Source organism: Pundamilia nyererei, unplaced genomic scaffold (assembly GCF_000239375.1).
Source record: "Pundamilia nyererei isolate P.nyererei 1_Seehausen unplaced genomic scaffold, PunNye1.0 scaffold00275, whole genome shotgun sequence".
NCBI classification, from domain to species: Eukaryota; Metazoa; Chordata; class Actinopteri; order Cichliformes; family Cichlidae; genus Pundamilia; species Pundamilia nyererei.
This window is the reverse complement of record NW_005187676.1, coordinates 143,087-155,325: the sequence shown is the minus strand read 5'-3', so window position 1 is coordinate 155,325 and position 12,239 is coordinate 143,087. Positions and strand designations below refer to the sequence as shown.

Genomic DNA, 12,239 nt, shown 5'->3' with positions numbered 1-12,239 from the left:
CACACACACACACACACACACACACACACACACACACACACACACACACACACACAGCATTACAGGTCTAATGAAAGCAGTGACAGCTGGCCTTAAGAGGCTGCAGAGTGAGTGATCACAGGAAGTGAGAGTATGAATTAGTGTAGTTGTGCCGTGTGGAGAGGGATATGTGTCTTCAGTCAGGAATCGCTTTTCTTTTATTACTCTGTGGTGATTTTGTGCTTATTGGAGTTTATTCCTTTTATATTTTATTTCAGTGTCACGAAGAACTCCGTGTCTTCCTGTGTTTGGCTCTATCTTTCTTCTAAAGCAGCACATCTCATACATGCCCATCATTCAAGGTGAAAAAGAAAACAAGCATTGTGAAATTCAATGCTGAGTTTCAAACTATTTGACCTCCCACATTCAGCAAACCGTCTCTCAAAACACAGAGAAGCCTCGAGCACCAGACACACACTCAACATTGTATCACTTCCTATTTGAAGTCCTCGAAGACACACACACATTATTGAACACAAAAGTCCTTATCTCATCTGTTGCAAACTCTTAAACGCTCCCTGTCAGATCCACCCACACAGACACAGCTAACTCGTTAGCTACTTGGCTCACGTAGAGAGCTACAGTCCACAGAGTTGGTGTTTGCATGGTTGTCAAGTAAACCTCAGAGATGATCTCGTGTTATTTATCTTGTGATTTATTCTTTTGCTGTTATCTGCTGCTAACAAGCTAAAATATGGCATGATCATGTTCTTTTTTGTTTTTAGACACTTTGATTATCTTATTGAAACTTTCCTTATAGGACGCAGTAGGTTGATTTGACAGTTTATTGTCCAAGTCCTTCTGAAATTCAGGGACGATAGCAATATAGGTGTTCAATAAGAAATATAGTATAATAACAACAACTAACCTGTTTGTTTTGTTTTTTTCATTATTCTCATTTTGTACCAGGGAAAAAGATTAATTATTATCATTTTTTTAACTTAAATGTCTGGGGGGTTTTCATCCCTTAATCACTGTTTTTAAATATTAAAGCAGCAGCAAATGAAATGCAACAGATAAATATCATCCAAGTGCCATCACAAAATGTCATTATGTGCTTATAGGGTCATAGCTGTCAACAAACCAACACCATGTTTGGCCAACGTTGCATTAAAGAGGGCTAATTACTGTTATACATACAGTGGGCTGTGTGCATGCTCATGTTTACTCTTAAACGCTTTGCATTATTCACAGTTTAATATAATCCTTATTTATCTTATACTTAACCTTGGTGCAGTCCCTCAGTGCACCCTCCCCCTTTAAGCCAACTTTTTTTTCATTGGCTGCCCCTCACAAACAGGTTTGAACAGCAAGTCGGTGGGCTTTTGTGCTCACAGCCAGAACTGTGACCCTGAGATGACCATATTAGGAATATCCCCTCTCTATGATGTCATAAGAAACCAAAGAGTGCAAATAATCAAAACTATGCGGGCTTCCTTAAATTAATACACATTCAGTTTTCATTAAGCAGTAAAGTGTGTGTTTGCATTAGAGCCCGTTCCTCTTAGAAAGAAGCTGACTTATATGATCTGTTTTCAGGGCCTTTAAGTTCAACAAGTTCCCCGTTATTGGCCAAATGTTTCCTCCTCTATATAACCACGCGCCCCTACGTGCCATGCCATTCTGTACACACTTTAAACAAAGCACCACAGTGACGTCAGCGGTGCCTCTCCATCAGGACCGCGTGCTGGTACCCAGGTGTTCATCCCCGTGGGCCCATTCAGAGTGCACGGATATAATCATTAGCATTGTCCAAGAGCAGTGGTGCCTGACCCCATCTAAACCATCACAGCCCTGCAGCAATAATGGGAATGCTAAATTGCATTTGTGTATGCACTGGATTACCAAGCCAAAGGGCACAATGTCAGAGAGAAGCAGACAATGGTGGGGGGGCAATTGATGAACACCTGCTTTTTATATTTGCCACGTGGTCTGGGTTAACAGGGAATAAATGTGTCGAAGAAGTTAACAAGGCAGGGGAATGTCTGAAAAAAAGTGTGTCACACGTGTACGTGGCTGTCCGTCGCTGCTGCCCAGAGTTAAACTCCCGAGGAGAATGAATAGTCAGAGATGACACCACAGGTGGATTGATTTTTCCAATTAGAAGCTTTAGTGGAGGAAATGAGCCTTGCCGACACCGAGTGTACTGCAGAAAGTGTATCAGCAGTCTCCTCTGCACGATCAATAGCCCTGTGATGCCACCCCCACCCGCCCCACCCTTTACTCCCCGCCCCCTACCTCAGTGTCCAAGCAGAGCCCAGAGAGGAAGCAGAGTGGGGGAAGGAGTGGAGCCAGAGATATGGGAGGAGGGGTGGGAAAGCAGGGAGACGACCTGCATATTTGATGATTTGCCTCTGCATCGCCTGAAGACTCTTAGACACAGCTGTGTTTAAAAACAGCGTTTTTGGTTTTTTGTCTTGTTAAAAGTTACAGGCCCAAACTTTTCAGTGCGCCAATGCATTTTTTTCACCCACTAACTGCGTGCTGGTGATGGTGGAGCACTGGGAACTGACAAAACCACACACGTGTGTGTGTGTGTGTGTGTGTGTGTGTGTGTGTGTGTGTGTGTGTGTGTGTGTGTGTGTGTGTGTGTGTGTGTGTGTGTGTGAGAAAACAGTGATGTGTTCCCTGCCTCTTACCTGTGGGTTTCATGTAATATGCATCTATGTCAGCCATGTCCGTGTGCAGAGCACAGTCCAGATAGTTCTGGATAACTTTCCTGCTGTAGTAGTAGCGCGCACCCATGAGAATGAGGGGTGCACAACAGGTCAGCGTGAGGGATTTGGTCATATAAAAGCACATTACTATGGAGAAATGGAAGAAAAATAAACAAAACCTGTCAGAAGAGAAAATCACATGTTTGATTTTTGCCGGACCCGTACACACACACATACACAACAAGACATCTGTAAGCATTAATATCAGGAACAGCTGAATCAAATATTTGGATAATTTTTCACACAAACCCGCGTTCATCAGACATTTTCTGGGAGACAAAAGTTAACAGAACGACAGAGTTTGTTCTGCCTGAGGAGAGCGTGTTAGTGCTGGATTCATCTAACCAGTGCAGTCCATGTTGGGAGTTATTAGTAAGATGTAACGCTGGGGGGCGCAAAGGGAGACAGAAGCAAGCAGGATGGATGCTGCGCGTAGCATGTTGCGTGCCATGCAGTAACCTAGTTGCTACTTTGTTCGCTCATTTGCACTCCAGGTGGAGCGAAACAGAAAGCGCTAAAATGCGCGGGGTAGTAAGCTTCCGCTCAGACGAGGTTTTCAGTATTCAGGATCAAATTTGGTTGGAAGGATCGAGACAAATATCCAAACAACAAAAAGAGGGGGGTATGTGAAGCAGATTTCATGCTATTTTTTATTCTTTAATGTGCGTAACCGTACATGTTGTGACGCAAGACGCGTTTACCTAAACCGGCAACATCAACAAAAAGCCAAACGAGATGTGGCGCATTGACTGCTGTGTAGGGGCGGAGGTGGTGGTGGTGACGAGGCGGCGACTGGGGGGGAGTGCGTGCGTGTTCATGTGTGTTTGTGTGTATTTGGCGGCGCGGCGGGGGAGTGCTTTTTGGGTACGTGCGCGCACCCTCTGGGCCAATCCTCAAATTCATTCAGTCATTCATTGAAGCACCGGCATGTCATCACATCGGTTAAACACATGCACCATGCCGCCTGCCATGCCTTTTGTTGGCGTGTAGGAGCAGCGTGGCCGGTGTGGCACAGTATGAGGCGGCTGCTGCTGCTGCTGCTGCAGCAACAGCCTTTTTCTCAACTTAACTGCACATCGCCCACAGAGCCACGACAACAAAGAAGCATCAGATTTCTGCATGATTTTGAAGGCAAGTTCCTCAAAGGAATCGCTTCAGGGCGCAGACCTAATAAAAAACGCGCAACAGCGACATTTACCTGCGCACATGAATCCATGTTAGAGGTTACATTTGAAGTTTTTGAGATGCGTATGACCAGAAAAAAAAGTTGGTCTGAAACACACATAAGCTGCACGGCACACGGAAGTGTGAGGGTACTTACTTGTCAGAAGAACGTATAAAAACTGGGTCTTGGGCTGCTGCCAGAGCCCCCTAAAAGCTGTGTTGGGTATCCTCTCCATAATACCCTCGTAAAAGATGCGGCGTACCTCCTTTTGATCCCCGCGCTCAAACTCGCGGATAAAAACCACGTCTTTCCTCACATCCTTGGCCTCGGCGGGGTTCAGAGGCGTGCTGGACGGAGGAGAGCTCCACAGGATCGACTCTTTTTTGGTCCCATGTATAGCATCGTGTTCATCCGCAACAATTTTAGTCTCGCAAACCATTTTGGGAGACGAACAATGCATGCAACTGGCCGCAAGAAGAAGAAGGGAAAAAAAGTGCAGTTCGGAGAGAGGGAGGGGGAAAAAGAGTGGGTAGTAATGATAGTGGGGGAAAAATGGATGATTCGTGAGATTTTCTTAAAAAACAGCGAAACGATGGAGGGGGGGTAAGACGAAAGGGGGATGTTCTGCTGCAACCCTGAGCGTTTCCGAAGACCAAGACTTGCCGGTGTAAATCGAGCGGTATTTATAAGCGAGCAGGGCGGGTAGATTCGGGTTCACGGGGTTGGGGTGGTCCTCCGGCTGCACAGATTGGTAGAGGCAGTGCGCTGTTAGATGCTGATGGACGAGGGAGGAGGGAGGCTCGCTCATTCCCTCCGCATCTGAGCAGGCTTATGTATGTGTGCCAGAGAAGTGTGTATTTTGAGAAAGTGGGCCCGCGACGAGGAGGGGAGGGGGTGCGATGGCGAGATTGCGTGGAGAGGCTGCTTCTGAGCAGTTCTGTCTTCGTGCTGTCTTACAATGAGGAGGATCCCCGATTTTGTGATATACAGTGGCTGCGAGAGATGCAGCACAAAGGCGCAAGGTAAAGCGGGGGCGATGCGTAAAACAGGAGGAAATCCTAGCAGAGGGGAGAGTGCAGATCAGAGGGAGAGGTGGAGGAAATAAAACTCCTGTGGGATTTATGAAGTTAAAGGGTGACTGTAGCCGCTTAAAGTAATAAATCTGTGGCAAAAAATGAAAGACTCTTAAGCTGGCGTCACCGTTGCTGTTGCGCAGATAGGAGGCTGCTGTGATAATAAAGGGATGGGGAAATGCCCTGATGTGATACGGAAGCATCAATATCCTCAGAGATTCAACAATAAAGTGTGAAATCAGCTGCCGGTCAGCCTAACGCCCGGCGGCGGCTCTCGGTGGGCTGTGTGCAGCCTCCTCTGCCGGTTGACTGACAGCTCTGCTGCACTGCAGTGATTCCTCCACAGCTTCCCTCCGCTTTGTCGCCCAGCTCCTGTCATACATCACCCCCAACATGGACATCGTGTCTCGGCTTACTGCGCATTTGTAACCTGCCATTAACCGATTTGCCGCCGAGTCGTCGCGCATCAAGCATCGGCGGCAGCGCCGGCTTTACGCGCGTCCGTGGCAGCTGTGATGAGGATGATGATGGTGATGCTTGGTCTGCTCCTTTGTTGTCCCCCCACAGCACTCCCTGTGTGTGACTGCGATGGTTATTGTGCAGAATCAGCAAAAAGTTTTATTTAGGCGGTTTCTGAACAATGATTAGACTAAAAAGTGTCACCACCTATTAGAGGAGGCAAAAAACCCACTGAGAACATATGATGATGTCATACACTCTAAAAGTATAACATCCATTCCTTATATTAGTATAAACATTACTGGGCATCACCAAACTATTTCCTGGTGTCCTGCCGAGCCTTTCTCGCGCTATCATCAGTAAAAGTTGAAGCTCAGCGGACGTGGAAGATTTATTTTGGCTCTCAGCTCGCAGCTCTTTGTGGAGCCACAGTCGCATACTCAAAGCAAACTAGTTTGAACTGGATCGTCAGCGGCAACCTGCTATTGATAAAGCTGCATCCACCCCCACTCCCTCCTCTTTAAGGTGTCCCTCCTCCTCCTCTGCTGCTCTCTGGGTGGGAGGAGGAGGAGGAGGACAGGTGGATATCCTGCAGAGTCACAAAGTCTGCTCGGTCCGGAGGTTTGCTCTGCAAACATGCGAGAGATGATTTTTCTTTGCACCAGCATCTCCTCTGCAGCGGCTCTCACTGTGCGGGTGGAGGATGCTCTGGGCACGCGCAGTGCTTCTTTTCTTTTTTTTTCGCTTTTTTCCGGTAGTGCTGCCTTCAGGTGCTGTAGGCAAAGGTAGAAGTTGTAAACACAACATATGCGACACCGTCAAAGTTAAAGAACATAATAAAGATCCGTGTTTATGATCTTTATAAATCTTCTGTTTCATTTCATCCGCTCACTTTGAAGACCCACTGCAATGCAGTTTGTCTGGTTTACTGCCTGCTTTCTATTTTTTGTTTAAATATCTTCACATTAAAAATCAAGAAACACAAAAGTGCAGCAGTAAATGCTGTGTTTTGCATGCACATTAATAACTGCACTGTGCAGTCAGACCTGTAATGAGAGCAGCAGGTGTGTGCTCTGAGGGGGCTCTAATAATGCTCTCAAGACAAAGTTTTAATTGAATGTCCAAAGAAGACTTAAAGGAAATTCATCATTTCAAATAGTCTTTCCATGAGGTCAGAAGTTTAACTGAGACATCGAGCATTGATCAATGAGGTGCAGGTTACAAAGTCTTTTTTTATGAAACATTTCCAAAATGCTACAAAAAAAAAAAAAAAAAATCATCCATGCATTCTTTTTTGCTTATCCCTTCAGGGTCGCGGGGGTGGGCGGAGCCTATCCCAAAAAATTTCAGTAGTAACAAAATTAAAACAAAATTAGCACACGATAAAATGTTCAGTTTAATCTTAAACGTGCCAGTTAGAGTGGCATGAACCTTGCTGGTTGCATTCGTGGTCCCCAGATGATGAACCCTGCAGTTTTAGTGACCTCATCACATCTCCTGTGCCATCCAACCAAAATGTCAAATTTGATGACCATGCTGACAGCAGAATGGATGTTCACAGGCAATAATCCAGTAATCGAAGTAGGAATTCAATCAAAATTGAAGTTTTTAAATTGATTTTTCTGTGTGATAATTAGCACTGCTGCGTCAGAGCAGCAAGGTTCCTGGTTCTGCCTGGTATGTTCACCATGAGCTTGTGTAGGTTCTCTCTGGGTACTCCAACTTCCTGGAGATGCAAAAACAGACGTGTTTGGACAGATGGAGTTGAACTGAAAGCAAGAAGTTTATTTAGGCTGAAGGGGGGATGATCCAGTGAAGGCAAAATATCACGTGACCAGGACGTGTAGGAGTGAATAGTTGTGCACCTGTCAGTGTTAACTCTGTGATAGACTGGCAACCTATCCTGGACGTACCCGCCTCTTGCCCTATGAAAGCTGGGATAATGTCCAGCACCCTGTGACTCTGAGTAGAATAGTCATAATAAAATAGATGGATGGTGGGAATGTGAAACCTTAAACGGTTAAACTTGTTTTTAGAATCCTTGTAAAGAAATTTATCCTAAATTTATAAACCACAATTTGTGACTTTCTGCTGATGTTCTCTGAACATTTTTAGATCTAATTTTATCCAGTTGCGTTACTGTTTATATTCCCCTGTAGTGTGTGAGTGATCTGTGGGTGGGGTGTGGGTGGTGTCTATGGGCAGTCACACTGCTGTTTGTTGAACTGTCAACATAACAGATCCAGACACACAATAAAAATAGCAGCTAACAATTGTTCTTCTCAGTAAAGTTTTCACAATTATCTCACTCGGAATTAACGATTTGCACCAAGCTTCACTCTAATACAGTTTTTCAGCCCTGCATTATTTGTCATGCACAGTTGCAGCTACTGCAGATTGTATTTTCCCTGGAGTCAGCTTCACAGATGAAGGCATCACGTATGTATCCGTCCTTGTAAGTGCATGGAGGTGTCTGAAGCGCTTATCCTTAATATTTAGTCTCCTTCCTTGTGCTTAGTGTTCATGTAAAATATATGAGTACATTTGTCTCTGGAAAACTAGATTGTGCATTCACCTGAGCACTAACAGTGTATTTCAATGGTTCAAATACTGAATACTGGAGGTTTAGTTAATATCTCTGTTCTGTTCAGGCCCCTAACATCCTCCTCTGCCACACCAACCCTCTATGCCCTCCTCCACTGCATCCATGAATCTCCTCTGAGGTCTTCCTCATTTCCACCTTCAACACCCTTTGTTCAGTACATCCACCACCCCTCTCTCAGCCTTCCCATTCAACCCGTGCCAACCCTCTGAGACACTCATTTCTCTCTCTCCAAACAAGTTTAACATCTTCAACTAAACCAGCCTTCCTTTCACTCTTGCTGTGATTTTTCTGCCATAAATCACCCCTGAAGCTTGACTCCCAACCTGCACTTCTCTCTTTGCGGCCCATTGCTGTGCATGGTTGACTCCAGTTGTTTAGACTTTTAATGTTTTCATAGCAGATCATATTTTTGAGCCATCGACCTCTAGGTTACGGGTGCAGCACACTTCCACTGCAAAACTCTGCTACACCCACTTTTACCAGCACACTAAAAGTCCCGTTTTTTTCAACCAGGAGGAAAAACAAAGCCGTCCTCGGGGAGGTTAAAAATGCAGCTTTAGCCATTTTTTATTGTTAACATCACTTACTTATTCTAATAAGGTGATCCAGAAAATTGAGATTGCCAGACTTTTAGTCTAAGCATGTAAATGTTAGTAAAGTCAACAACAAAAGTCCTCAAAAGCTGAGAAAATTCAAAAATGTATTGAATTGTGTTGCAGAAATTTTAAGTTTTCTCTACATTTCCATCATTATTTAAAGCTTCACCTTCAGGTCAACACAAATGTCACTTTTAAAAGACATTTCTGTCTTTTGCGGCTGGTGCGCTGTGCAACACAAAACAGCAACATGCTGACTGTGACCTTCAAATGCCATCGCACAATTCAGCGTTTTCATCAAAGGAACAGCACGGCTTTGCTTCAGGAACAGAGGCAACCTATGGATTAGAATTCATCTGAGGTCGAGCGCCACAGAGAGCTGAAAGCCCGAAACGTGTCGAACGATGTCTCTGCACAGCGATGTGGCTTTGAGCTCACAGCATCTGCTCTCTTCCTTAAGCTGTTTGTGCCACGAGTGAGTCTGGGTGGACTTTCAGTGGTGCAGGTAAATCTATCAGACACTGCTGCTACAAAGTGCTGCGGCTTAGATGTAAAGTGAATTCAACTTTAATGCTCGTGTTAAAGGCTTTTCTGTCAACGTTTAACACTTCGTACGGACTCTCAGAAGTCAAACGTAGCTCGGTGTTCACTTGTAAACTAATTCCCAATCCCATATTTTATATCAGTCTTATAAATAATAATAATTAGCATTCTTCTACCTTAAAGAAAAACTAACCCATCCACTTAATCAGGATATTAAACTTTGGATTAAACTATTAGACTAAATTGCTTCTGACTGGCTGAAAGTCCCACACAGAGCCCCACATATTGTTCCAATAATCTCGAATGTGACCTCTGAGTCTGTGCTTCCTTGCAGCTGAGGAAACCCCCTCCTCCTCCAAAGGTCGCACCATGCCGCTGCTCCTGCCGTGACCTCTGACTCCCCTTTCTTTTGGCTACTGGGTCAGACTGGCGGCACTCTTCTCACAAGTTTAAGGCTGAAGCACATTTCCCACAGAGGCCGCATCGACCATGAAACTGATAGACTTGTATGTTAAACTCTGAAATGTGAGTTTGTCAGTTTCATAAAGCCGTGCGTACACAGGCTGCTCTTTCACAGATCTTTTTAAAATTGTGTTTATGAGCCTGATTTGTTTCAAATGGATGTGAATGGATGCCTCGAGTTATTAGAGAAATTAAGACATCATGAGAGGTAAAGTGAAACTCGGCACACGCGGGGGTGAAAGAGACGCTTTTTAATGACCTTAAAATGAAGATGGAGTGTTTATGGTTAGGTGCACGCCCACGCATTTTTCACCTGCATGGTGTACCCAGGAAGGAAATCCTATAAATGTCAGAGACATTAACAGGATATAGGAAAGCCCTGATTCCAAGAATATTTCCTTATTAGTGAACCAAACAGTGCTTTAAACTAACTAAATACATTTACTCAAGTACTCTACTTAAGTACAAATTTGAGTTCTTTTCTTCTTCTAACCCATTTTCACTCCTGCTCCACACACAGTGTTTCACTTACCATTTAAATAACGTCGAGATTTCTGCACGAAAAGGTTAAAAATGTGACCTGGAGCGCTTCAGATAAAGTTTCCCAGTACTTTACTGGTCAAACTGGTAATAATCTACAGACAAAATCATCAAAAAACCAGCCGCGGACACTTTTCTGCACTGATTATCTTACAACATGTGGCACTAAATGAGGGAACCTCGCTGCCACACACTCGGTTTGGTTTAGTCTTGTGTTCCGTTTGGATTAATTCATGCTTTTGTTTGAGGTGTATGTGAGATATTAACCACGCCCACGTGGGTGTGGAGAGTCTCCTCTTGGTCCGGCTGCCAGCTATTTGGAGTTGATTATTGGAGCGAGATAATTGGTGTGGGCTTGGAGGAAGACCAAGAAAGGAACTTTGAAGCGTTACTTGAGGAGTTTGTCCTACAGTTCTGTCAGAGAGGCTGTAGAAGCAGGGCTCAGTGAGCTTTGTTGAGCTTGAGCTGGAATGAATTTGGCTTTCTTATATATTTTTTTTTATCTGCTTCGCTTATGCAGAACCAGTAATCTGGTTGGGAGACTTTTAGTTGAAAGTCATCTGGAGGAGCCACGTTTTCACCGATTCTTTTCTTTACAGAATGCTAGTGCAACATAAAGTCTGTGCTGAGGGGAAGATGATTTATCTGTGGAAGCTGTTAACTGTTCTCTTTGACAAATCTTACAGAGATCGCTCTGAAAAGGAGAAAATATCCAGTGAGCAGCAGTTCTGCCTTGTTGTTGTTAGAGGAGAATAAACAGACTGTTTCAGCTGATAAGAAGTCAGTAGTAACTCGACCACATTTTACAGCACACATATGCAGAAGAGCGTCTCTGAATGCAAATGACCTCCACAGACACTAGATCTCAGTCACGTCAACATGAACCAAACTCTCTGAGCAATGTTTCCAGCACCTTGTTGAATTTGTGCCATGAAGAATTAAAGCAGCTCAGCAGGGGAAAATGATCCGACCTGGTACTAGCAAGGTGTACCTAATAAAATTACCAGTGAAAGCAGTTTAACCTGATCTGGCTTGCAGTTTTAGTAACGTGGGTTTTAGGGGAAGGATGAATTTTTAACAAGCAAAATGATGGAAAGTTTTAATCAAGGAAGCATCCAATTAAACCGACTTTGAGGATGTTGAAGGGAGACGTGTGTCCAGGACGATTTCTCCTTAAGTTCAGAGGAAATAATTCAGATTTATGCTCCCGGGACCAAGTGTCGATATTATCCACCCTGCAGAGCAAATTATCTATCCGTGCCGTACAGTATGTGCTTACAATATTGATGGAGGACAAGTTCAGTGCTCTAAACTTAGAGTGTAAAAAGGTCTGTGTGTTTCAGGCATCTGTGTGTGTGCTGGGCTCTGTGAGTGAGCTCTTACCAGAGGCCTGTCTCCCTCTTGTGGTCGCGGGTCAAAGGCTGGAGCTATGAAGTTCTTTAGGGACAAACAAGGCATTAGATCGTGTAGGAAACACAACGTTTCATTGCCAAGATGTCCTGAGAAAATCTCACACAGCTGCTCTGAATAATGACACTTTTAATTCGACCACACAGCTCAGTAAAAATTAATTTAATAACAAAAGGCCACATAAGATGTAGTCGACTCTACTGAACCTGAAAGTTGGGAAATTCTTTTATTACAGCAATCCAAAAACACGAAACACATTAAATAAAACACATAGAAAAAAATAAATTAAAAAACTGAACTGAAAATAAAATAAGGAGACTCAGCGAGTGAAAGCAAGTAAAAGAAAACGCATGAACAACAAAAAACGTTGTTAAAAGCTGGATGTAGGAAAAAGTAACTTGTGTTTTATGTTTCTTTGTTACATGTCTTGCTGTAAAGTGAAGGCCGGCCTCACGCTTCTGTAACATTTCAGTTTCAGTCTTCAGAACAGATGCAAAAAAACTGGTCTCACTGCTTTGTGTTTTTAACACATCACTAGCGGCAAAAGTGGCTTTAGAAACAGTGAACGCTGCAGTAGCACTTGTGCTTTTCATTAGTCAGCAGAAGACTGTGGGCTGCATCTCATCACAC

The 12,239-nt window shown here is 44.1% G+C and overlaps 1 protein-coding gene across 1 annotated transcript in view; it reads right to left on the bottom strand.

The window, feature by feature from the left end:
- The window catches only part of nat8l (N-acetyltransferase 8-like), a 16,509-nt gene extending 11,522 nt beyond the window's left edge, over nt 1–4,987 (bottom strand). Inside the window, exons 1-2 of the mRNA XM_005750461.2 lie at nt 4,078–4,987; nt 2,679–2,843 (exon numbers count right to left, since the gene is read on the bottom strand). Coding sequence (XP_005750518.1) covers nt 2,679–2,843; nt 4,078–4,381 — 469 coding nt within the window. The 5' untranslated portion in view covers nt 4,382–4,987. The remainder of the gene's footprint in view (nt 1–2,678; nt 2,844–4,077) is intronic.
- Nucleotides 4,988–12,239: the final 7,252 nt, after the last annotated feature.